This window comes from Phaethon aethereus, assembly GCF_964289735.1.
Source record: "Phaethon aethereus genome assembly, chromosome: 15".
NCBI classification, from domain to species: domain Eukaryota; kingdom Metazoa; phylum Chordata; class Aves; order Phaethontiformes; family Phaethontidae; genus Phaethon; species Phaethon aethereus.
In genome coordinates, this window is record NC_138591.1 from 9,939,120 (window position 1) to 9,964,533 (window position 25,414).

Sequence of the window (25,414 nt, forward strand, 5' to 3'; positions counted from 1 at the left end):
CAGCAGAAAGTTAGCCATACACACAGAAGGGTAAACAGACACCTTTATTACATCAACAGGATTTTTTTCCTTAAGTAACCCAATAGCTTTTTAGGTTATGTTGTTAATAAGAGATATACCACAGCAGCAACAACAAAGTGCATGTTTTATGCTAACATAAAATGCATTAGTTAGAGATGAATTTGCATATAAACCGTATATTTTAAGAAGTTCTTGGAATGTAAATGAATTTTTTCCTGCTGTAGAAAATGCATCTTAAAATTATGTAAAACATGCCTATTTAAAACAGGACGCAGCCTGCTAGAAATTCTGAAGACAGGCAAGGCTACAGTTCGCTGACAGAATAAAGTAAAAGCGCTGAGAAACATGACATTGCTCTCCATATTGAGCTCATGCCTCCAGTCAGGAACCCATGTCCTGCACAGCCTTCCAGATGTGCTGTGCAAGCCTAGAAGGACCTTTTTTCATGAAGAGCTGTCAGATTTGAGATCAAGGGAGGGAATTAGTGTCAAAACTTAACAGCCACTACTCAAATAAGGGAAGAAACGCGTTGTTGCAGATTTAGGTCCCAATTCTACCATTTCACTGGTTCCATGCAACTCCACTGCCTGAGAAAAACCATCTCAGCTCATGAGCACAATCGGCAAACGGTGTGAGCAGACACATCATGACCCACCCCCAACCTACACATACACACTTGCTGTACTGGAAGTCTGTGAAAATGCTTAGGTGCTGGTGAGCTTAGAAAAAAAACTGCAGACTTGAAAGGGCCGAAATCCAAAATGCTTCTTTGTTCTTAAAACAATACTCTTAGTACCCAGACCCTGAACCTGACTGCATGAGACATAAAAGACTAATATAGCAAAACACTGGTTCCATTTAGAGTTTATAATGAAATTAGTCTAAAAAATCTCAGAAAATAATCTGAAAGTTTCTGCTTTTGCTCGTTTCCTCTAACTAGGATGACAACAGACATTAGCTGAGTCCAGAATTACTTTGTGCTAGTAAAAAAAAAAGAGTGAGGGTGGATCATAATTATTTCACGTTCTGTGAGGTAATGTGGCCACACAGGCTCTAGCTTGCTGTAAGCAACCTCCCCAGGAAGAGTAAGTAGAAGGAAATTTTGCTGTGATTTATTCATGGTAGCAAAATAATGAAAGCCTATGAAACAGCAGAGGTACAGACAAATTTATTTTTAAAAAACACTTTTAGCAGCTGCTCCTTCACTGCCCTCTCCATGGCTCGCTGCTAGTGTTTCAAAACCCGCAGAGGCGGTGGGCGCAGTGGCGTACGGTAAAGCTGGGGCCCCATGGGACAGCGGAGGCTGCGAGATGACCGAAGCTGCTCCTGACAGAGCTGATGGAGAGGGCAGTGCCAAAGGCCTTGTCAGAATTTTTTTTTTTTTTTTTAAATGAATTATATTGCAATTAGTAACAAAAAAGTATAGATTTCCCTTAGATTTCTGAAATCTGGTGCGAGAGTCACACATGAGCAAGGTTAAATTCCCTTTTAAAAACCTATGCCAGAGGAGAGCGTACCGGATGCTACCTCAAGCGACCGTCGGGTTTGACGGGGCCCAGCTCAGATTTGGGGTCCGGGCTCAGGGAGCTCCAGGCTGTCTGAGCACAGCCCTGCATGACTGGGCAGGCAGTGGGGCCGGCACTGCAGATGTCCACGGGTGACCAGATGCTGCTGACCAGAGAGTCCACCCAGGCTTCCAGCCGGGTGCCCACGAGCCCCGCATTCCTCTTGGCCTGGTCTACGCGGGCGGCACTGATGGGGATATTCAGGACAGGGTTCAAGCCCTGGAAGCTCTGCTCCATGTACGCGTTCTTTGGAGGCCCGCTGTGATACTTCATGGCTTCCTCTGGAAATGCAGAAATAAATCCAAAAGTTAGTGCGTTAAAAAAACACCAAACAAACCTTCAGAATCTAAGGGTACAGCAGATGAAAAAGCAAAAGTTAGTGGTGCGCTATAGTCCATCTCCCCAGCATTGAGGACATGTGGCATCCCAAGGACTGGCTGTGCTCAGCCTGTCAGCCCCTCGTGCTCACCACTACGAGCTCCACTCACCACGATCTCACCTCGCAAGGGCTGCATTAGCAGGGCAAAGCACTGAGGCTGAAAGCTGCATCGTCCTTATTACCACCACGTACAACCAGCGTCCCCAGAGCTGTAGGACACCCAGGCACGACACAGAGCTGTTCAGCACAGCACAACAAAAAGGCAGGCCCAGCCTCAAGGGCATCCCAGCTACAAGCTCCTGTCTCTACCTGGAGCCTGATCAACATGCAACTCCTTCCTAGGAGAAACACATTTTGTGTTCAGGGGAAGCTAATTTTGCCTCTTTCCCACAGAAGCAGCCTGGGAGATAAGCCCCGTGCAGCTGTAGTTACCCCTGTGGACACCCAGGGAAGGCTGTGCTTTGAAATTGGTAACCGGTTCAAGGATGCTTGGTGTGAGAATACTGCCGACCCTCGTCAGGCCTTCAAGTGCTATCATTGATTTGTCTAGGAGGAAGAGCCAAGATCTCAGCCTATTTTTTTTTCTTCCTGAACTGATGAACCTTGCCCTACTGTGGGAAAGTCACAACATTTGATAGCTCAATCTGCTTCCAAAAACCAGGTGGTGCTAGGACACCCCCACAGCCTTGGACAGACCAGACCCACAGTGAAATACGTGTAGCCCCAGCATCATTCCTGGAAATCCTCCAGTCTCGCTGAGAAAGTATTCTCTAATGACAATTATATTTCAAGCTCTTGTGCTGAATAATGGATCACAACCATTTCCTAATGACACTTTTCTTTGCATTGTGGTTGCTTTCCTTACAGTAGCTTTTCTACCTCAGCGAAACGCAGTATATTGCTCCAAATCTGTAATATTGCAGTAATAATCATTGTGAGGCTGTGATAATGCCTTCAAAGACCTCAAATTGGATACTGCGGGTCTGACCACCCTCGTCTAAGGCTGGCTGACTTCTTAAGGTCTGAGAGCGGACCAAGGTGCTGCTCATAAAACAGAATGGGACCCTCCAAAATGTTCCCTGCGTGGCCCTTGGGAGTAAATTTTCAACCATTTCTTTCTGTCCTCGGCTGACTTCCCTAGCATCCTTGCGCTGGCAGCACAGAGGATAAGAGGATATGTTTAGCTCTGCCAACATACACACTGTCTAGAACACAAAACGGGCCCGTTCAGGGCGCTCCAGGCTAGGAACACCACTGCACTCAGATAGTGCTTAGAGGCCAGGAATTACATATTCACAGCTACAATTCCTTCCACATGTCCTTGCTGCCTTACACTGAGTCCTTTCTTCCATGCAGAGGACAGTATCTCATGCACTGGCAATAAATCAGTACATTTATTTAGAGGGAAAAGGGACATTTAATTGGAGCTTCGCTGTTACATTTGCAAAGTCTTTAATGTCAAATGTCTTTAACGTACAAGTCCATTACTTCAAACCCTCAATTAAATTAGTTCGGCACATCCCCATCACCATTATATATCACTTAACTGTTCCTGCATTCATCTAAACCCCTCTTTTAATTTTAAATAGTAGATATGCACCATAACCTCTAGTCAAAATGAGTTTATTCCATGCACATATGTCAGAAGTGTGCTCTGCCAGAGCACTGCCGTTTAAGAAACAGAACAAGTACACATGATTAAATTTCCTCCTTTGGAAGCAATTAAATATGGAAGGCTGTTTGTCAACATATTAATTAAATAGGAACATTCTAAGTAAAAATCCCAAAACAAAGAAGAGCTGGCATTACTAGCAGGATCATCTGATTGAGACAGGCAATTCAGAAAGCTTGTTGAATTAAAGCCTGTTGTGCATGTGTTTAGTGCATGGAACAAGAGAGACCTTTTTTCAGACGAGTAACAGGATGAAATGGAACTTGCTCTTCTGTCTGGCTCAGCCTTGCACTTGCTCCAGGCTTCAGGACTTGGTGGATTATCAGGCCTGGAAGGAGTGAAGCCTACAGAAACTGTAGGAGCCAGTGCTGGAGATGCAGCAGGAGATCATCTTTTGCTCCGAGTCGGTGACCCTTGTTGTTTAAGATCAGTGGGCTGCTTTTGCTAAAATAAGGGTGATAACCTCAGCATCTTCAACAAATTTAAGTTTCTCCACTCTGCTGTTGCTGTAATTGTGTCGGATATGCTGTGCTGCTCACGCCAACACACCATTGTTTCGGTCTGCACCACTAAGTGACTGCTGTGCTCTGCTCCAGAACGGGCTGCGCTGCAAGGGCTTGCTGGCAGGTACAGCAGCAATGGTGTTTAACGGCACTGAAGATAAACTTTTTGAAAAGCCACACATAAATACTAGCAGATAGGAACTGAAAAGACTGCTGAGGATGGTACTAAAGGGGTGCATTAAGGGCTACCGCTGCCCACAGTGAAAATGTGCTTCTCTGATGTGAAATGATGAAACCCTGACATGGTACTGGTGGGGACTGCTAGGCCTCCCCACAGAACGAACACCCCAAGTTAAGTGCCTGCATGTCCTACAAATGAAGAGCTGGGTAACAGCAATCTGAGTGCAGAGCTACATACACTAATCAATAGGAAATGCTGAGGATTCAACGCAGAACCCTCTCCTGAAGCCTCCCAGTCTTTGCTGAAAAGTTCACAGGAGGAAGTAAAGAGGATGCTGCTCATCAAAACTATGTGGGATACTCCTCTTTGCATTAAAGGAAAAACGAGAGAATGATGACTATATAACTTACAGGGCTGGGACAGGAGAAGGATAGTGTGGATCCCAAGCCCTGAAATGATGCATAAAAGGAAGCTGGAGCTACTGGGTGTGCTTTTAAAGCTGACACTTCAGCCCTTGCTCATGAAAAAACATTGAAGAGGCTTGCCCCTATGAGATGGGTGTTTAGACATTTAAATTTGTACAGTTAGAGCAACCAATTCAAAATTAGTTGAATTGCAGACATTAAGTCAGATTTTTTTGCCAGCAAACACATCCAAATAGCCCTTTGACTTCAGGAGGACATGTATCAATGCAAAATACATCCCATTGACTCTAAACTATAGCTTTAAAAAATTAGTTATTTTTGTCCCTTATTTTTGTTTGCTCTTCACTCTGGGAGGGCACTTTATTTCTCAACTGATTTTTCTTAGTATAACTTCTTCGGACTAAACAGACAGCCTGTAGTGTGCTGCACAGGCTGGGATTTCAGCATTTTTGTGTGGGTTTGTTCTTCATTTTGCAGAAAAAGCAAATGAGTTCAGACAGAGAGTGGGCTAAAGAATGAAGAACGTGGTTACCTTGGTACACATTAAGGCGCTAGACCTGTGGGTTTTTTAAAGCAACGCCGAATGTACAGCTTTTATTTCTTGAATTGTGTTGAAACCCTCTGGCAAAGAGGTAATTTTTTATTGGCATTTTGTTTGTTTTCTTTTGCAGCAAACAAGACAGTGCTGCATTTGTTCACTGTGAAGCTAATCGACTCCTTGTCAACTGGATCTGAACTAAATTTCAAAGCAAATCCCTGTCTTCAGGGTTTTTCTCAAAATGACGATTCCAGGGCATGTCTACTGTTCTGCAGCCACGCACTTGCCTGCTGCTATTACTGTGTTTGTCAGGAACATGTCGTGTTACCTCTGGTTAATTTAAAGCAATCACAGCAATTCTGACACAAGTTGCCACCCACTTTATAATGCGTATAGATGCAATTAGAATTGATTGAGCCACTGCCAACAACCAATGGCAAAACAAAGGTTTCCCAGTATATACTTAATTAAGATATCTATAAATATGGATTAGGTTAAAAGGCTTTTGAGATGCATGTGTGCATTGCAGTATGTCTGCTAATGCCAGCAAGCCTTTGACAGAGGTGGCTGCAGTTAGAGGGCACAGGGGCCAGGAGCGGGCGTTTAAGGCTCCCTCTCCCATTGTGGAGCAGCAGAGATCAGAAGCCCCTCGCCCACAGGGGGGCTTAGTTCCAAGCTAGGAACCAAACGTGAAAGGTCTCTCTTCACGTGAAGGAGAAGGATGGTCTTCTTCACTGCCCTCCTTGTTTGAAGGAAGAAGAGTTTTATTTATTCCTTTATTTATTTATTTTCAAACCAGTGTTTGGTATCAGCTTGAGGTTTGTGGCTTTTTCTGTCCCAGAAGTGAATCTGCCCACTGGCTCACAATAACCTATTTAGCTTTAAATGAAACAGGTACTATACATTAAACGCATAACAACTCAGTATTGTCACTCCAGCTGGGAGATCGCTGTGGAAACTTTGCTATGAATATAAACTCGAATTTTAAAATGAAATTGCTTTGGCTTTTTCTCTGCCCCTCTCAGTGCTCCTGGGAGACGTGTGCGATCACACTTGGCATGACTGCTTCACAGGGACTTTGTAGAGCACAGAAGGGTGGGAAAGAGGGATGATGGGGATGCAGAGCCAACCTCTACTGAATTCGCTGTTTTCTTAGGAATTGAAATCTAGTTGGTAGCTTCGATTATAGTCTGTGAACTGCTGGCTAAATGCTCTGAATTATACCTGTTTGGCTCTGCCTCTCCAGTCCTTACACAGGGGCCCTGGACATCTGGCCTTGAGCCTCCAAACTGCACTTAAATTCAGGCTGCCTAAAGCTGCCAGCAAGAAACCCCCATTCCTGTCTATTATCACTGCTAGTGATCTTCTACTGATCTTCTCCTTGTTTTGTCTCCTCCACATGTTAAATTCCCTCTCTGTCTTGGCACAATTTAACCCTGGGACGTCCTGCTGGTCCTTGGCAGCCCTCCGATGTCCTTACAGTAAGCATGGAGTACTTGGCTTTAACACACTCAGCCATATGGTGAGAAACTCAAAATCGCCATTTAGAAGAAGAATAAAACAGAATCTGTCTATGCAGGACGTAGGGGGAAGGAGACGCTGCTGGAGCAAGTGAACATGATTTCTACAAATGATTTCTCTCACAAATTCACTTAATTTTCGTTTTCTTTTTTTTTTCTCCAACCAGGCAAACATTTGAAGGCACTCTCAAGCCAGAGGATCTGCTGAAGGCAGAGCTGATCAGTGACACAGTTCACACTAGAGAAAACGCAGAGATCTGGATGACTGGAGGGAGAAGAGGAGCAAGAAAGAATAAATAACATCAGATTCTAGACTTTCCGCTGGAAAAGCTTTGTGAGCCTCATTTATAGTGGAAACGCCCCAAACCTTCCAGCATACTCAGTAATTCCATATAAGAACTGATCTCTTTAACTCTTACAGAGCCAGATTTGAAAAGGTCAATGAAGCTGTGTTTTTAAAACAATTTACATCCTGTCAGTTATCCACATCTGGACACAGTATCAAAGCTGACACCTGCTTTTGATTTCCTTTTATGGTTTTACTTGCATGCACAGACTCTAGGCCAAAATTAATAAATAAATGGGAATAGCAAATGGCTGAACAAAACATTTTTGCTGTAGCTGTCCCATGATTAATTTTTTCATTTTGAATTGTAATAATGAATTTTGAGAGTCATGGTACGGGAATGAATATGTTTCACTTTGGTTATTCAAAAGAGGAGCAAGTGGCTACCTTCACGATGCTGGGAAACTGAAAGCAACTTTGCCTTCTTGTGCTCTGTGCTGAAGTGATGTGTAGATCAGTAATGTTTTACAGTGATTGTTGTCATGTTCATGCTCTTAAGACACAGGATTTTAGCGGCTGCCACGCTGCTGCCAGATTTGTGCAAACGCTTTTTAGAACGACACAGACAAATTACACACAAGACCACGACAGATTTTTATGTTACATGGACTCCAGTTTCTGCATCTGGAGTATATGAGACAGAGGGGGCCAAATCATTATCAAGCAAATGACTTGCCAAGTGGTACGAAATGAATCAGTCTTTCAGAAAGCTTCTGGAGTAGCAGAGTACTTTCCAGGGTAATCTTTCTGACAAGGAAGATTTTTTTTTCTCTTTTTTTGGAGGTGGGTGTGAGGGGTATGGTTGGAAGAACACAATTTCAGAGAAATCCCTAATAAAGCATATTCCCTCTTCTGCTGACAACTCCTGCCTAAGTCTGATAGATGTTTTATTTTCAGTGTTAAGACAAAACAATAATACTATCCCTTCATTTCAGAAGATTTTTGGCAGCTTTTGCATTGTTTACAACAGTAACAGAAATTGTTCTTTTAGAAGTTCTAATTCTTCTGTCATACTCTCACAATGCCTTTGTTTGGCAGAAAAAAATATATTTAAATAATAAAGTGGTGACAAACTGACAAAAGCTAGAAATCAAAGCTAAATGACAATTGCGTGCACTGAGCACAATAGTGTCACTGAGACAGAAAGCCTTAAAAAACCCAAACAACAGGAATTTGCATTGTAAATACAATTCTAACTACAGTGGAGTGTCACTATCTACCCTTGTAATTAATTTTCTTCTTTACCTTCATGCCTCAGACATCTGGAGATTATACATCACATCATCGGCAGCAAATCACTCCTGAGGCATTTTTCCTAGATAATACTGTTCCCAAGCTTTATATTTCATTCCTATAGTGGATTCTAGTTACCGTATGAATGAACAGGGCTCTTTAACAAAAAACATAAGCCAGATCTTCTCCCCATGTATCAGTGGGCAATACAGAGTAACTCCATAATTTCAGTGGAATTATTCCAGATTCAGAGTTTGCACCGAAGGGAGTTTTGCCTTTACACCATAAAGTGTGGGCTCATCGTGAGGTCTGAGACACACTTGACTGTCCACAGGACGCTCATGGTATAGGGAAAAGCAGCGACGTTGCTAGCTACATGCCACATTTTCCATCCAATTTATGCCTTAACTGTTAAATTAGCAAAGAACATGTAATTCATTAATTTCCAGGAGATGAGTCAGTAACAGCTGTGTTTAGAAGTAGGTTGCCTCTAATTTTAAAAACGTATTTCTTCATAGCCATACGCATGGCTTTTCTTCAAAATTTATCATTGCCTATTGGCTAATAGCAGCAGGTTGGTGGTGGTTTAGCTTCTGCTCAAGAAATGATGCCACCAAATGTTAGAAGAAGAAATCAGTAAGTTAGCTCTTCTGCTGAGAAATGTGTAGAATCAAGCTCCTGTTGAGCAAGATAAGGGCTGCATTAGCTCTCAGCAGTTGTCTGGTGGTGTTTGCATTGCAGAAGCAGCACGTTATGCTGGAAGGTAAATGCCTGACTCAGTTTATTTGCTGCCTTGTCAGGAAGAACTTCTGAAAACTTAATAGGATCATTCATGTATCTACCAACTTTAAGATGTCTAAAGCTATGAATATTAACACTGGGCAGATGGAAGCACTTGAGCATATTAAGAACAACGGTAAAGATATTCATAGCAACAAACTTGATTTGATCTCACTGAATAAGAAAACGGGTGTGACTACAAAAAATTCTCTCTTCTCCCAGCCCAGTGTCCCCGGCACTGGCTGAAGACTCAAACAAACAATGCTCGTGGCAGTGCGAACTGGCAGCCCGGGAATGACCTCTGTATTTGGATGGCTCAGGGCTGCTGTGGCAGGGAAGAAAATGGCTTCTAAAAAACGTCAGCATGGGTCTCATAGTGTGCTTGCTGGGATCGCTGTTTCCATAGATCCTTCTGTAACACAACTGCTTGGCATGTACTGAGCAGGTTTTGGCAGGTGTCAGGCAAGAGTGAATGCCTGGACCTGACAATATGTCAGGTGAGCTCTGTCCTAGGGTAATTTTGTCTGATTCAGCATTTTGTGTATTAATGCTTTTATTGTTAAACACACAGACTTTATCAAAATAGCAGTTCAAATATCTGTAACTCTTTATGAGAAAATATGAAAGAAAAGCAGCAGAGAAAAGTCAATTTTTCTTTCTATTTCTAAATGACGGCGTTTACGGTAGCTGTTAGGTTATTGAGAGTCTGAAGTTCTCTGGATTCAGAACCGTGCATATTTGTAAGATATAAATAGCCTTTTGTTCAAAGTGGCTGTGTTTTACGGACTGGATACAGACACTTCCGCTTGTCTTAGTGCAACAATTTCTTCTGATGTAGTACCTATAAAATTCCTTTCTTTTATCCTTTTCCAATACAGTGCTACTTCATTTTTAACAGCAGCATTTGCAGTGAATAAAGACACAATAACTGAATATTATTCCCGTACCAAATTATAAAACTTACCTTGTTTGATAGGCTGCCAGTTAGAGAAGGTGAGAGGAGTAACAAGGAATTTGGTTTCAGCTACCTGTACCCAGTGGTGCAGAATTTTTATTGTCCAGACACCGGGTCGCAGGGGCAAATTCAAAGGTGGTTTGTAGTGAGTAAATTCGGCACTGGATTCAATAAGAATATCATATGTTGCTGCAATTACATTAACAGGATCCACCCAAATGACAGTAACGGTGACGTTGGGGCCTTTTCCCCATTTCTGCATGCCAACTGGCTCATCTGTCGGCCCAAGAAGTCCTCCGAAATTCCGGAAAAGCCTTTCCTTGGCGTCCCATTCGGTGCCAATCTGAAATTGAAGACCACATTGCTGCTACAGTCACCTCTGTAAGTATCTAAGGCCCTTACATCAAATAAGGGCTCCCAAGACACACAAATCATATTTCATGACATGAATTATGCATACATAACAGGCTGATGGCAACATGACCTAAGATCACAGAATCATTAATGTTGGAGAAGACCTTTAAGATCATCAAGTCCAGCCATTAACCCAACACCACCATGCCCACTAAACCATGTCATGAAGTGCCACGTCTACATATTTTTTGAACACTTCCAGTGATGGTGACTCCACCACCTCCCTGGGCAGCCTGTTCCAAAGCTTAACCACTCTCTCCATAAAGAAATTTTTCCTAATATCCAATCTAAACCTCCCCTGGTGCAACTTGAGGCCACTTCCTCTCGTACCATCGCTGGTTACTTGGGAGAAGAGACCAACACCCACCTTGCCACAAGCCCCTTTCAGGTAGTTGTAGAGAGAGACAATATCATAATGTGTACACAAACTGAGAGACAACCTTGAATGCTAGGCTTGTTTTTTTGGTCCAGTTCACTTTTGATTGATGTAAAGGTTTTCTTTACATTAAGAGTGACGTAACAGGCTACAGCAGCTCTCCTTTTCCTCCACATGGAAGCAGTCAATAAAGGACCAAGCCTGAACACAGGCTATGCATAGAAAAAAATACAATCCATCATCTCCTGGGTCATGAACATGTGTGATACATTTGAGAGATGGTTCCTGCAAATGAAACCTACCCAGTTACTGCTAAGGGCAAGGAAGAGGTTTTTGCTGACTTTAGGAGAAGTCACATCAGGTCCTTTACTACAATCTATCCATGAAATGCTGTCTCCTTGCACTCCCTGCCTGCCTGATGTGGAAAGCTATTTCTGGTAAACTCTTTTCTAAGTGTCATAACAGTGAGATTATTTTTTATTTATTCACTAACTAATAGTAAAGCAGTTGATTCATGATCTAGTGTAAATATTTAATGGACCTTTCTTTATCCTAGAAGCTTTCATATTTCACTGCTCTTTATATGAATTTTAATGGTTCACCCATAACCCACGGGATGATACAAACTTACAAGCTGTTGCCATTAATACTTGTACACTACTGAAAATAAGCATCTCTAAACAGATAGCATGATAATGTAGTAACTGGCATTCTTGGGACAACTCAAAGACATTTTGCTATCCCAGCAGTAAATCTAGCATGCTCTTATCAGGCTGACCATTAACAAACCATAAATTCTTAAGAAGGCAAGCTGGTGGACTGCAGTATTGAAGGCTGCATATTTGCTTTTTGAGGAAGTGCCCACCTCGCTTGCCCGATGAGGTCCTGTACCCATGATCTCAAATCAAAAGTGATCAATATCAAACAAAAAGATTTGAGGGACCCCATGTGAAGTGAAGAACAGGAGAACCCCTTGGCTCCTTATGGCACGCAGACATCTGATGTCATTCCTTGGAGAGACATACAGATGTTTTGGCCAGCCAGGTACTGAACACCCTCATAGTCCTTCAGGTCTTTTTTGTCCTTTATCTCCCAACAAACAGTGTAGATGATCTAAGAGTTGATTTGTTCCCTATACAGAAACCATGGGATTCTCTCAAGCGGTCTCCAGAGGCCCATGCACACACAGACGGGATCCCCTCTTCCAGCACCTGTGGATATTGAAGATTTCCCCAACACAGAGTTGTCTTTGTCCCTTATCTTCACCTCACACAGGCATAGTCACAACCTGCTTTCCTGAAAGCATAACAAATAATTGTAGCTCTTTTGCTTCAGAGATTTGTCTTCTAGATTTCATCTCATTTGATGAGAATAAGTCATTCCAATATAATGCCCAAATCCCCCCAAATACGTAAAACGGAACAATTACCTGATGCCTACTACCACTGATACCTGTACTGGAAACTGCCCGGTCCCCAGTCCCTTCTAAATAAATCGCTGTGTTGGCAGACAAATTACAGGAGGACTGAAAGCAAAAAGCCACCAGACCAGTAGAATAAAATCCTACCATCCTAAATCCATCTGTCATCCTGCAAATTCCTCCTGCTGGACTGTAACACTGCAGATTATGAGACAAAATGAGCCTTCCAGTACTCTGCAATCAACATAGCAGAGTCGCTGGTATTTCACAGATATTTCACCTAGCGCACCAGCTAATCAAACCAGACAGCGCAGCCCAGATATCAGACCCAAGTATCGACTGCCTCGAGGAGCTGTCAGTGCATACTCTCCTGTCAAGACTGACTGAGTATGTATGGAAATAAGCTGAGAAAGAAAATTTCCTGACCGGATCTTATTATCTGCTCCTCCAACCTGCACTGACTGTGGCCATGTTACATCTACCACAGCTCAAGAGACTTGGAAATAATAAAGCCACAAGGTGCGAAACAAATCTACACCCCCCATGGCAAAGAAAACCCTACAAGGAAGCTCTTTCCACCACATTCAATATTTCTTACTGAAGAACTCCTCAAAGAAAGCTTACACCGTCCTCAAAAAATAAACATTCATCCCCGACATACAACTATGTCCCCGTCTTTAGTTTCTCATCCCTGGAAAAAGAAATCAGAAAGTTACAACCCCCATGCTCCAACCTCCAGGTGACATTGCGCAACAACCAGGCTGCACAAAAGATGTTGAGATGTGTTCATATGCACAAAGGTTTATTAGAGTAGAATAGAAGAGCAAAGTTTGCTTTTGGGGAAAAATTATAACAAAATTGTTGGCTGGTTGTTAAGCTTTGTACAGGCATGTTACTGGGTTCTCTAATGTAAACCGAAAGTTAACAGCCAAAGGGCAGGAGAAGAGGCGGAGGAAGGGACAATTCTCATGCTGGTGGGAATTGCTTTCCGTGACAGCCTGCCACAACACCACTGTCAGGGTGTGCAGCTCCATGAAAACACCACCACAAAAACAAGGAGAAAATACTGCCACAGAGCAGGCCCTCAGCAGCACAAAGGCAAGGCACCTGGGCACCCTGCATGCCCCAGCGCCAGACCAAGACAAGGTGCTGACACTGCCTGGGGCTGTGCACCACGGGCACCTTAGGGAAGCGAAGGTCCGGGAGCTGCACGCATCTATTTACAGGATCTGCTCTTTATGTCCAGTTTCCAGCTGGGGGACGTACTTTCCCATGCTGCACAGCTTACAGTACAAACTGGTTTTAGAAGCACAGTATTTTAGCGGGAATTTTACTTAAAGCGCTAGTTAGAGGCTTATACCTCTTCCCTTGAACTCTACACAGCTGACTTCCCGGTACCGAGATCTCAGATTTTACAGGCCAAGAGATGCTAGAGTCCTATAGTATTTTTCACAGCCCCTTACAACATTGTAAGTAGGCTTTTGCTTTCAAATGGAGTACACAAAGTATGGGATGGAATCAAACAGTAATGAATATCTCATAAATTATGAAGGGATGTGGCACAGAAACTGACATTTTCCACATCATTATTCTAATCACTCTGATTTTGAGCTTCAAGAGCAGGCACTGTGCATGGGGTATGTTTGGAAAGCTGGAACTCTCTCATTGGCTTAAAACTCCTGTTTCTATCTCCGTTCAGTCCCAAGATAAAATTTTCCCAAGATAAATTATGCCTTGATTATGCGTTTGTGTCTCATTGCTCACCACAAACAGGACCATTAGGTTCACACAATGCACACTAATTGCCTGCCACCTAGTTTATTTTATTCTCTGTGATGAATCACAAGTCTTAACAAGACCAGAAATGAACTTAGTGTTCAACTGATACACGCTGAGCTGAGACTTTCAGTACTGTACAGCAAATCAATGCTCTGCCCTCCATGTAAAAGTTGTCATGAACCCAGGCTGGTAGGATACATACTGTGTGCACTGTGCGCAAGCCAGTTTTAGGAGGTGTGGGAGTTTCATGCTTGGAAATCTTCTCTCGTGGATTTCCTGTAAGTTTATTTTATTTTACTCAGCCCAAGACTGAGTGCAGGAGCCGTGTGCCATTGAAACACTATCATTAACCCCACTGGCCCTTAGGCAGCCTGGTCGGCTGATTTTTCTTCTACTTGTCTTTACATGGTGTATGGTGAAGTCTGCTATTTGGGAAGCAAAGTCTGAGAAGCAAAGCAAAGCAAAGGAGCAGTGGGCAGGAAGGGCTGACTGGAAAGATCCTACTGTCTCCGCTGCAATTTGAGTTGTGTGTCAGGGTCACAAATACACCCGGGAGCACATTCAACGTGGCATATTTGTGCTGTTCCTGTCGGTCCCGCTGGTGTGAGCTGGGAGAGGGAAGAAAGCTAAAAAGGCCCCAATTTAGTTTTAAATTTCTGCCAGATCATGGGGTGAAAGCTGTTGAAAAAACAGCAGTTATATGTCCCAATAAGCACAAATCTTAAGTTTCTTTTCTGGTGCTTAACCTGTGAACATCGATGTCCTCATCTTAGCTGAACTGCTAAGTTTGTTTTATACTTGCTGGACTTTGACAAAGAAGTGCCATTTTAATAAGCAGTAGCAGTTCATAAGCTTTCCAGCCACACTGAAGCTGAAGAGGTTAATGCTGGATTTATACCAGGGTAACTGAGAGAATAATTTGGCTCAGAGGCAGGGATGCCTGCAGGCCAAGGGAAGGCAGAAAGTAAAATAAATAATTAAGATTATTTACTTTGTACCTCCTGGTCTTTTAAAATATGAATCATCTATGAAAGGAGAGGACCTTTAAAGCATTTAGATGAGAAAAAATAATGAAAACAAGTAAGCAGCTACCAAAACTCTTTCTGCACGTTTCAACTAGAAGAAACTGTTTCCTTAGCCTGAAAAAAAGCTCACCAGTGATTAAATCCTTCCCATGCTTTGCACTTACACGGCTTCACTGCAGCAGCAGTTCCTACAGGGCTGCTTACAGACCAGCCGTGGTCTATGAAGCCGTGAGGAGCGGCTCATTAGTCCCATGGGATTTGGGGATCCTCCCTGCAGGGCGACAGACTCCACAGAGCTGTGGGCACAGTGTGGCGACAAGGCTACTGACATGCCGCCGCTTCCCCATGAGGGGAGGCTGGCACTGGGTACTGCTGCTCCGGGACATCTGTCCATCAGGCTCATGGTTGCTGCAGGGCTGGTTTTAGGGAAGAAAGATTTGATTCCAATGCACGGGGGCCAAGGGGAACCTGCCAAGTGGCCAGTGAGTAACTTCTGGTCCCAAGTTTCTTTCTTCTCTACAAATAAGATGAAGTCAGATGTATTCTTTCTAACAATTTTTGAGTTCTAGAACACTAAGATCAACATACTTGTCATCATACAATTAGAAAAAACTCTTCCTGCTGCCAGCCCAGTTGCTTTCAGAAGGACCCAGAGCAGGCATCAGGCCAAAAGTGAGATTCAAAGTACCAAATAAACAGCAGAAGTACTCCTACAAATCACAAGAATTAAAGCTTGTATGATCATTTATCACTGCATGAAATGGCAAGCCTACCATCAGACACATTGATAAATGAAACATACTTTCCATCCATCTCTTTAATAGCACATTAGTGTCGTGGAGTTGCCATGCACACCAAAACACTGAATCCTACCTAGGCATATCTTAATTGCCCAAGATGATGGTAATTTATGGGCTTGGCCATAATGACTAGAACACATTTGTTCAATCAATTTTATACATTAATTGAAATTTGTGGCTTAACAAGAAAAATCATGAAATTAACTGCTCAGACAGTTGTATCTTTAAAACAGAACACAGATGTCGGGTTCTATTAGTGGTCAACTTTCCAGATATATTTTAGAGTACATTTTTTACACTCTGTGTCAGATCCTGAGACAAATTCCTAGAAGAAATAACAGGATTTGTGGGAAATCTCAGTCACTGCTGTGATAATCTTCTCTTTCGTGTTACAACATCAATATTCTGCTCACATGTTACATCAGTGCCTGACTATCACTAATTTTATGAGGGCTTCTTCAGCATACTCTTGAGAGGAACTGAGCTGCAGAAACATGGCATTTTTTCCACGTGTATCTCATAGCACTCACAAAAAATCAAAATCACGAAACTTTTAAATTACTGAGCCCCTTTTACAACAGTACACGCCCTCAGTTTGTTCTTAAAACAAGAGGGAGCGAGGACACTCAGAATAACGTAAGAAGAGAGGAGTGACCACAGATCTAAACTGGCAACAGTGTCTCCTTCAATGAGGAGGATGTGCATTATGCTAGAGAGCCACTCTCACCTAAAAATTACATGGAAATACAGTTCCAAAGGTCACTGAATTAGTATGCAATCTCTCCAGCGGCACGTGATATTTGGCATGGGTGGCTATGAATACTTACCTCTGAGAACTGTAACCTTCCGAAATCGCTTGGTGGACTTGCAATCTTGAAGACTTTCTTTGGCATCACCCACGTTTCCAAAGTTTCTAGTTTACTGACAGCCAGATTGGTTGCATGGTGTCTGATTAGGAAGCCTTGGAAACGGTCAGCAAGGAAGTAAAGGTGGACAGAAACTGGGTGGCCCATGGGGTAGTATCTGTAAAACAGCGCGCGCACACATACACTCATCAGTTACACAGAAGAGAGACATGAAATCTCCATTTACTTGCCGCTAATGGCTTAAGAAGCATTAATTTCAACTAGAAAATTCACCGTTGTACATTAAGAGATTTCAAATGTGTTCATGACTCATTATCAAATATTCTTAGGCTGTTCCGATTACCCTGAAACATAAAAAATGTTACTGAGAATGTATGCTCATTTAGAACACATTCACAGCTCTAAGCTCTTTACGAGATACCTCTGCGTGCCAGAGAACTCCCCTCCCTCACTACCTCTTCTGGGTACAAAGTGCCAGCCAGAGATACACGTTGTTGGGCCGCAGCACCGCTTGCTGGGACAAGCGATGTTCAAGAAATGCGTCTACTGCTCCCCGTCAGGTGGTCTTTTTTTTGCCGGCAGCGGGGTTAGTCCCTACAGACGCCGGGCACCGGCAGAGCCTCCCTCGCCTGCGGGGGACAGCAGAGGGTGCTGCGGGGCCGGGCAGGGCGGGCTGATGCCCCGCTCCGTTCCCCGCGCGTAAATCTCGTCTCCAGCCCTCCAAGGGCAGTGCGCTGGCGGGTGGCACTGCAGCGAAGGACACCAAGATCCGGTCCCCATTTTAGGTCTCCTTTATTTTAGGAAATAAACGTCACATTCCTTAAAGACCTGAGGCTGTTTTTGCCATGGATTTTTTACTCATCATTAAAAATAAACTGAAAAAAGGTCAAACAAACAGGAAAAACCTTTCATTGGGAGATTTGGAAGCCTTCAGTTACAGTTCAGATTTAAAGACATTGTAGTCATGGTTTCAAATAATTAAAATTTATGTTCAGTTGACTGCTATAGTCTCAGAAACATCTGTAATGATGTTTTTGTACGTATGGATGCATAAATAATTAAAAACATGTTATTCATAGCTCTGAAATCAAGTATTTTGCTACTTCACAGCGCTGACATTAACTGTGAAACAGATGTGTTTGCAACACATTTAAAACCAACCAGTATCACACCTTCCCAGTCAAGTCAGCGAAGTCCGACTCCTCATGCTAGTTACTACATCTCAAGACATAAGCACTAAGAGGAGCTGACCGAGAAGGACTTTCCCTTACATGAAACCACCAACACCCAGAAGGAAGTCTCTAGAGCTCGAGAAATAAACATAACAAGATGGGGCACAAACAGGGCCAGCACTGATGGACTGAGCAAAACCACAGCAAAACTAAACAGCCAATATCAGCAACAAGCTGACTTCTGTTCTGAGTACTGAGGCCTCCTGCTTTATATGTGTGCAGCAGCAAATATTTACAATATCCTTGAAATAGTCTGAGTAAATTGTCTCTTGGCAGCAGTGAGTAAAAATGCCTAGAGATGGAGAGAAATAAATTAAATCTCAATCACACATTAATGTTGCTTCCACTGAAGATGCTGGTACGCAATCTAATTTGGTAGCAGCACAGTCTGCAGGGGCACAGCTTTCTGAGGCTGAGAGCTAGCCCTTGTTAGAGAAGTGTGCACGGCAGCTTGTCCTACAGAAGTCTCCCGGGCTGCTGCGGGTGGCAGCATGGGATTGACTCCAAATGCGATCCAAAGCGGTGGAGGCTCTCCTCGCAGTGCCTGCAGCAGTGCGAAACGAGCTGGGGTGGTGACTGCAGTAACAGCTAACCCCCTGCTGCTGTTAGCCCTAACAGCAGAGGGAATGCTGTCGAGGTGCTCGGCCCAAGTAGATCCCTGCCATTACCGCATTAGAGACATGCAAGATCGCGAGAGGGAAAGCGGAAGTGTGTACACGCATACACCTAGAAAGACAACACAGTATCAAGAGAGAAGAGATGTGAATCATAAACCTGAGGATTATCCACCTTTCTGTGATTTAAATTGGATGCTGACTCACAGTGTTTTGAGGGGGCTCAGGCAGGTATGAAAATGAAGCCTCCACTCCACATCACTGCTTGCAATTCCTCCCTGCACTGTTTCGTGAGGCTCCAGCCTACTGTAAAGGAGCCATGCTTTATGCCGGAGACAGCTGCAATCAGCGGTGGATGACATGGCTTCCCTATCTATAATCTGAGCAAGCTTGAAAAGCACCTTGAGTTCCTGTGCAGTGAAAAGCTCCCCAGAAATGAAACTGATTATTGATATAAATCATCATCAGAACACTGGCAAAAGGAACAAGCACAAAAGTAATTGTCAAATTATTTCAGTACTGGTTATACATAGCTCCCCTCCTCTCTGCTGGCTTCACTCTGCACAACAGATGACCCAGGACTTCTTCAGGTCTGCCTTGATTTTATATAAGGAAGGCATGCTACTAATGATTATTTCTATGTATTTGATCTTTTATTGCTTTGCACTGGTAACCTTTACTGGCAAAGCTATAATAGGAATCTGGATCACTTATTGCCACACCTTTCTAAATGGGATGTTGCTCAGCACTTCCATGACTAAGTAGGAAGGTCAAGGCGCATTCGGTTCCCTCTTGAGAACACAAGAGGGGCAAACTCCATCTGTCAAAGCACAAGGAGGGTCTTCAGTATTTGCTGACTTAGGCTGTATGTGTTTTCTATTAGGATAAAAAAGGCAGGGTCCGAAAAATACATTCTGAAGAAGGAATTAAGAGACTGTAAAGTAAGACTTTAAAAGATGAATCCTCTCTGCTCTGAATGTAAAGTTTCACGTGTTTACAGGCAGCAAACATCTACCGTGAAGAGAGCCCTTTCTGTGCAAGTCTAACTCCAGGAATTCTTCCTTCAAATCCCTTTTAGACCAAATTCTTCTTTGCTAGGCTTATAGGTGAAAAAGGAAATCAAGAATATAGGGGGGTTTCCCCTTTAAAGAATAAGGACTTTTATTTGATTTATATATATATATTTTTATACATACATACCTTTTTTTTATTTGATGCTAATGGATCCCACCAGTTGCAACACTTTTGGCACAAACAGCTGTACCAAGCAGGCAAACTGAGCTCAAGCAAGTAGTTCTCTGTAGTCCATGTACGCACCCAGGGGAACAAACAGCCAAGGACCATTAACCTGCCTGTGTTCAGATTAATTCTGAAATCCTGTCCTCTGCTTTTGGTAAGCGTAATAGAGGTGAACATGACCTCTGCTGCAATCACATGGAGGGCTTCGGAGCTGCGGGTATAATACACTTGCTGAAATTAATCAAGAAAACGCAGCAGTGGGGGTAGCACTGCCCAACTGGACCCTGTCCGTCTTCATCAGGCTGAAGAGGAGCTCCTTAAAAGTGCAGCAAACAGGTCACATAATCTCAACCCTGAATAACCAATGCTTTATTATGGGCATAAATACTCCTGGAAATAAGCAATGTACACTTGCAGCTGCCTGGCCCTGTTTGTGACAATATGCTCCAGCCAGCACAGCCAAGTAGATGAACCTCTGCCAGCGCCCAGCAGTCCAGTCTGTGTTCCCTGACACACCCAGAAAAAGAAAGACAGGCTCAAACTAACCGGCAGCTGTTGTCTCCAGCAGCGTGGAACGAAGTCTCGGCTCTCCGCAGGCCCAAGCGGGAGAACGCATGGTACATGGTGAGGGCGACATCGCTGAGGGTGTGCACACCATCAGGCTCATCATAGACGTTCTCCCAGTACGAGCGGAGGCCCGGTGTGCCAGACGGGTAGTTGCCGTACAAGTAGTAGTCCAACTGGCCAATTATCTCTTGATTCACTACAGCTTCAAATTTGCGGGCAAAGAAAGTTGGCCTGGCAGTCTGCTGTGGTGATACGAAAGGAAAAGACACTGGAGTGAGTTCCCACCTTCAGCCATGACACTTTGTCCTAAGCAATGGGTTGGAGTTGAGGACATGAACTGGTTCTTCCCACGAGCGAAGCTGACTTAGAAGGTCACATTTGTGACCATTTGTCCTTAAAAGCGTCATTAAAATGCAGATAAAAACCTACATAATTACTCAATGAAAATGTAGGTGTGCCAACACCCTCGTACCAACAGCCACCCCCCACTGCTGTGCTCTGGAACGCTCTCCAAGTGCCAGAGGGTGGGGAATGCTCCCTAAACCACCGCATTATCCTGGAGACAGCACAGCACTGGCACGTTATTCGTGGTCAGGCAGGGAGCAAAGCGTCCTGTGGCACAGGGGCTCAGAAGAGGCAGTGCAGCATTTTGCATGTATGAATTTGCTCCTACCAGATGGTAAGAGGACTCTGGGAGAGGTGCCATCTGTGGCTGAGGTTTCTCAGCTTTTGATAGGTCCCGTACAGATTTTTTGCTCTGCATTTGGCACAATCTTGGGTATAGTACCAGTTTATATGCTACTCAACTACCATTAGCTTTTAAAAAGCCTTTGTTTTGCCTATTTGAGCATGGGCTCTGAGGTGCCGAGGAGTTCAAAAGTGCCCCAGATGGTTGAAAAATTCCCTTGAGGATGCTCAGTTTTACTGAGACGGCACATGCTGTGGGCTCTCTGATCTCCTCCTCTGCAGCTTGCTTTGTGCCTTCGTGGGAACCACGAGCAAGCCTTCTGGTGCCATGTGTTCATCTGAGGGGCTTTCTCATTAGGCAAGTGTCAGAAGTTGCCTTTACATCTATTCTAATTTTGAATTTTCCCTTGCAGCTCAGTTTACCTGATTGTTTTCTGAAATGTCATTGTGAGTTGTTTTCCCAGCCTGGAGCAGGTCAGTCTCTGCAGACTGGCAGGAGTTTTTTTAAGACTTGACATTCATTCTGTGCTGGAGTCTTTCCTGGGATTGGTGTTTGGGGCAGCAAAGCCTCTCTTAGATAATGTCTCATTTGCTCTTTTTGTGAGTGCCTGTGTCACTGACTTCAACTGCGCCTGGTTAGCAGCACATTACAATAAAGAAAAGATCTCTGTTTTGGACCAGTCATCATTTTTGTGCTGTAGGGTAACACATTCCCCCTCCCACACAAAGCCTGAACAAACATGCTTTATGCAGAGAATCCTGAGGAGCTGCAGGGATGGAATTGCAAATCTGGTGACCTTGAAACAAGCACTTGTTCATTCTTAATAGAAGATACACAGGCCAGATACAGTCTGAGACCAAATGCACCCTTGAGCACAAGGATTTGCTCACATGTCTGCCTTGAGGAAACTATCACAAAGGAACCAGTTAAACTTTTTAAGGCAGTCCTGCCAAGCCTGGGTGATTGAAACCTCATGACTCTGGCCCCAAAAACCACAAGATAAGCTTAGATATAATAATGTTGATGAATATAATCACAAAAACCAATTTGCCTTGTGCTATGTAAGCCTCTAGCAGTCACTCTAGTCAACTTTCAAGCTTTTTTCAAAGATGAAAACCACTGCTTAACAATGAAAGCCAAGAGCCTCATGAAATCATGAAAGCACCTGAGCTGGAACTTTGGAAAAAACCCTTTGCAATAAATTCACAAGAGTTACCAAATAATATTGGTACAGCGAGAGATGTGTCAAGATTCCCTCCTTTCTAGCACAGCATATCTACCAGTGCCAAGTAGTCCAAAGAGCTGCTTTGTGACCTTACCACGCAGTAGTTAAGTCTCAAGGGCCAAAACACAGGAGAACCAATCTTTTTTTCTCCTGAAATTAAGAGCAGAGCTTCCTCACACCTCTTTCTCCACCTTTCTTGATGGGGTAAAATGTTCCCTTCACACTCCTTGCTGCAGCCATGCAGCCAGACAGCTCTCCACATCCCAGCAGAGGGGGAAGAACTTCTTTGCAGGTATCAGAGAAGAGACCGCTTCAGTTACCTGGAATCGGTGGAAGTCTGCTGGTTTGAAGTCATTAGGCGAACAGCCACACCAGTCAACAATGTGCTTGTACTGACACTTGCAACCAAGTTTACGGTTCCAGTTTGTGATGCGCAAGTTGTTGTCCACCATGGAGTCACAGTATGGGCTATTTTCCAGAACAGTGTGAAAGAAAGACTGCAAGAAAGACAGAGCAGATCAGTACATTCAGCTCCTCAGACTTCCATTTTCTCCTTCACTTCAGCCCATGGACCTGAACCTAATGCAGGTGACCTGTTTTCTTTCAAAATGACAGAATTAACAAGCTGTATTGTTCTGCCATATATGAAAAGCACTCTACATGTATGCATTCCATAGGGCATGAAAAAAATCACAACACACTACACACCCAGCCAAACTGTAATAACATACAGCTGAGGCCTTGCTACAATAACCTGGCACAGAATAATTGCACTTCTGCAATGACCAGCTTTGGGCATTGGGAGTCCAAAGGACTCCAGGAAAGGCACCAGTGGCAGCAATTATTTTATTATTATTTTAGCTGTATGATCAATTCTAGGGAATTCCGATTATTTCTCTTCTGTAAGTTACTCTCTGGTCTAACAGATTTAGGACTATTTTCCTGTGCAATGTGTTAACATATCTCAAGTTGTTTCCTAAGACAATTCTCAAACCTTCACCATCACCCTGGTTACTATGAAAAAACTACAGTCTCAGACAGCTCTTCTGTGGGTGTCTCTATCCCCGGCACTCTGAAATGAATTGCTAGTTGAATGGCCTTGTTCTGAAATATACAGTTCATCCCAGGCACCAGAAGGACATTCTGCCTCCTGCAATTACATCTGAAATCATAAGTCTTTATTTGCCGACTCAAGGCAGCAAGGAATTCCTATTGGGCTATCCTAATTATATCATCATAATATCAGCTATTACATAAATCATGTGTAGTGGGGACTGATATAGCAGGTCAACAGGTCAGTGAAGGCAGGGTGATTTTGAGAAACCAGCTGTGTAACTTGCAAAGAAAACCTTGTAGAAAGAAGCTGTGGAGTATAATCAAATTTAGCCCTCTAAGAGATGATTTTTGGAGCAGCAACTTCTCTTTAAAATCAGCAATAGTAAGACCTATAAATAACTAGCACAGCATTAGAATGGCTAGCCCCCAAATAATCCCCCTACCCTTTTTAATGTTAAATGACAGCCCAGTGAATATGGATTTTATGCTTGAACTGTTTGGTTAAACCCATAAAGGCATCCATTCTCATTCAAGCGAGAGGAAAAAAAAAAACCCTACCCAATTACCCATTGCCCTGTGTCCTTTTATAACTAATACAGAAATTTCTCCTAGATAATGGATGAAAAGGTTATCAGAGCTGAGAGAAAAGGTGATTTTTAACAGAAATGGGACTGAAGCAAGATTATTCAACATGTGTGTGGAATAATAAACCCTTATCAAAAGATGACAATCGCTGCGCTCCACTGCAAGCTAATAAGCCTAGATTTGCAAGATCAGTCTCATCGACCCCTCAAAATGTTCAGGGGCTACTAGCGAGGAAGGAAGTTCTCGTTTATAAGACAGTCATTAGGTCTTCCTTGGGCTGCCTGCATGCTACATACCCTGGGAGCAGAGCCGGACAAGCCGGGGAGCAATGTACCTGCTGAGGCAGGCGTAGCACAGCCTGACAACCCGCCAGGCTCTGTGCTCTATTTGTAGATAACGCACATCTCCCTGACACACTGCTGCATGCTAGACGAAACCCCATCCTGGTGTGCACTCCCCTTCTGCATCACTTGTAGCCAGAGCGATTCCTGAGTGATCTAAATGATTTGTGACTATGCCTTCTAGCTGAGTTTTGAATGGAACAATAAACCTTTGTTTGTAGATTTTTTATTTTTAAAGAAAAGGGCTAGATAATAGCAAGGAAAGCTACTTATGAAGACAATTCGCCATCTCTAATAGACTTCAAAGGCTTTGTGGAGAAACAATTTGCAGGCAAAAGGCAGCTGGATTTTTGGTTGTTTAGTAATAGATTAATAGGCTTAAAAGTATAAAACAAAGCCACTCCTTGCAAAAAAGTCCCACAAACAAAGAAAGCAACTAAACTGCAAATGCTGTTCTAACACTAAAGGACTTACTTGTTATGGGAGTAAAATTCTCATTACCCACTGTATGATGATCTAAAGCCCACCGAAATCAGGTGAAAGTCCCTCAGACTTCAGTGATCTTTGGGACAAGTGCAAATGTTGCAGTTTTGAACACAGAGAGGAATTGCTTTGAATTCACATACCTCAGCAGGAAGCAACGTGTAAGAGTAAAACCTCTTCATCTTTGTTACCAGATCATCATTAGAAAAAGTGACATACTCCACAAACTTCCTGTTCAGGAGAAACCAGTCCGACCCTCCATCAACTGCGATTCCTTCTGGGATCCTCCGGTCCCCGAGGCGCCACATGTGAGTATCGCATTCCAGGAAAAGCCGATCCAGCCCTTGTTTTCTGATAAATCTGAGGGAATACAAAAGCAGTAATTAAAAGTTAATTTGTATTTTGTTATCATCACTAGCTCTAAAAATAAAGAAGCTACTTTCTCAAACAAAAAAGCATAAAAAGGTCACTTGTTTATATTTCTGTTCTACTCATAAATAATGTAGAAAGGTTTAATAAATGATTAATCAGTTCTATGTTCAGTTATAGGGACAAAGATCAACGGATTGCTTTTAAAGATCATTTA

At 43.3% G+C, this 25,414-nt stretch overlaps 1 protein-coding gene across 1 annotated transcript in view; it reads right to left on the reverse strand.

Moving 5' to 3' along the window:
• Positions 1–1,030: 1,030 nt before the first annotated feature.
• Positions 1,031–25,414, reverse strand: part of XYLT1 (xylosyltransferase 1) — a 205,607-nt gene continuing 181,223 nt past the window's right edge. The window contains exons 7-12 of the mRNA XM_082006657.1: positions 24,972–25,188; positions 22,684–22,860; positions 20,430–20,692; positions 16,760–16,955; positions 10,128–10,461; positions 1,031–1,867 (exon numbers count right to left, since the gene is read on the reverse strand). Coding sequence (XP_081862783.1) covers positions 1,545–1,867; positions 10,128–10,461; positions 16,760–16,955; positions 20,430–20,692; positions 22,684–22,860; positions 24,972–25,188 — 1,510 coding nt within the window. The 3' untranslated portion in view covers positions 1,031–1,544. The remainder of the gene's footprint in view (positions 1,868–10,127; positions 10,462–16,759; positions 16,956–20,429; positions 20,693–22,683; positions 22,861–24,971; positions 25,189–25,414) is intronic.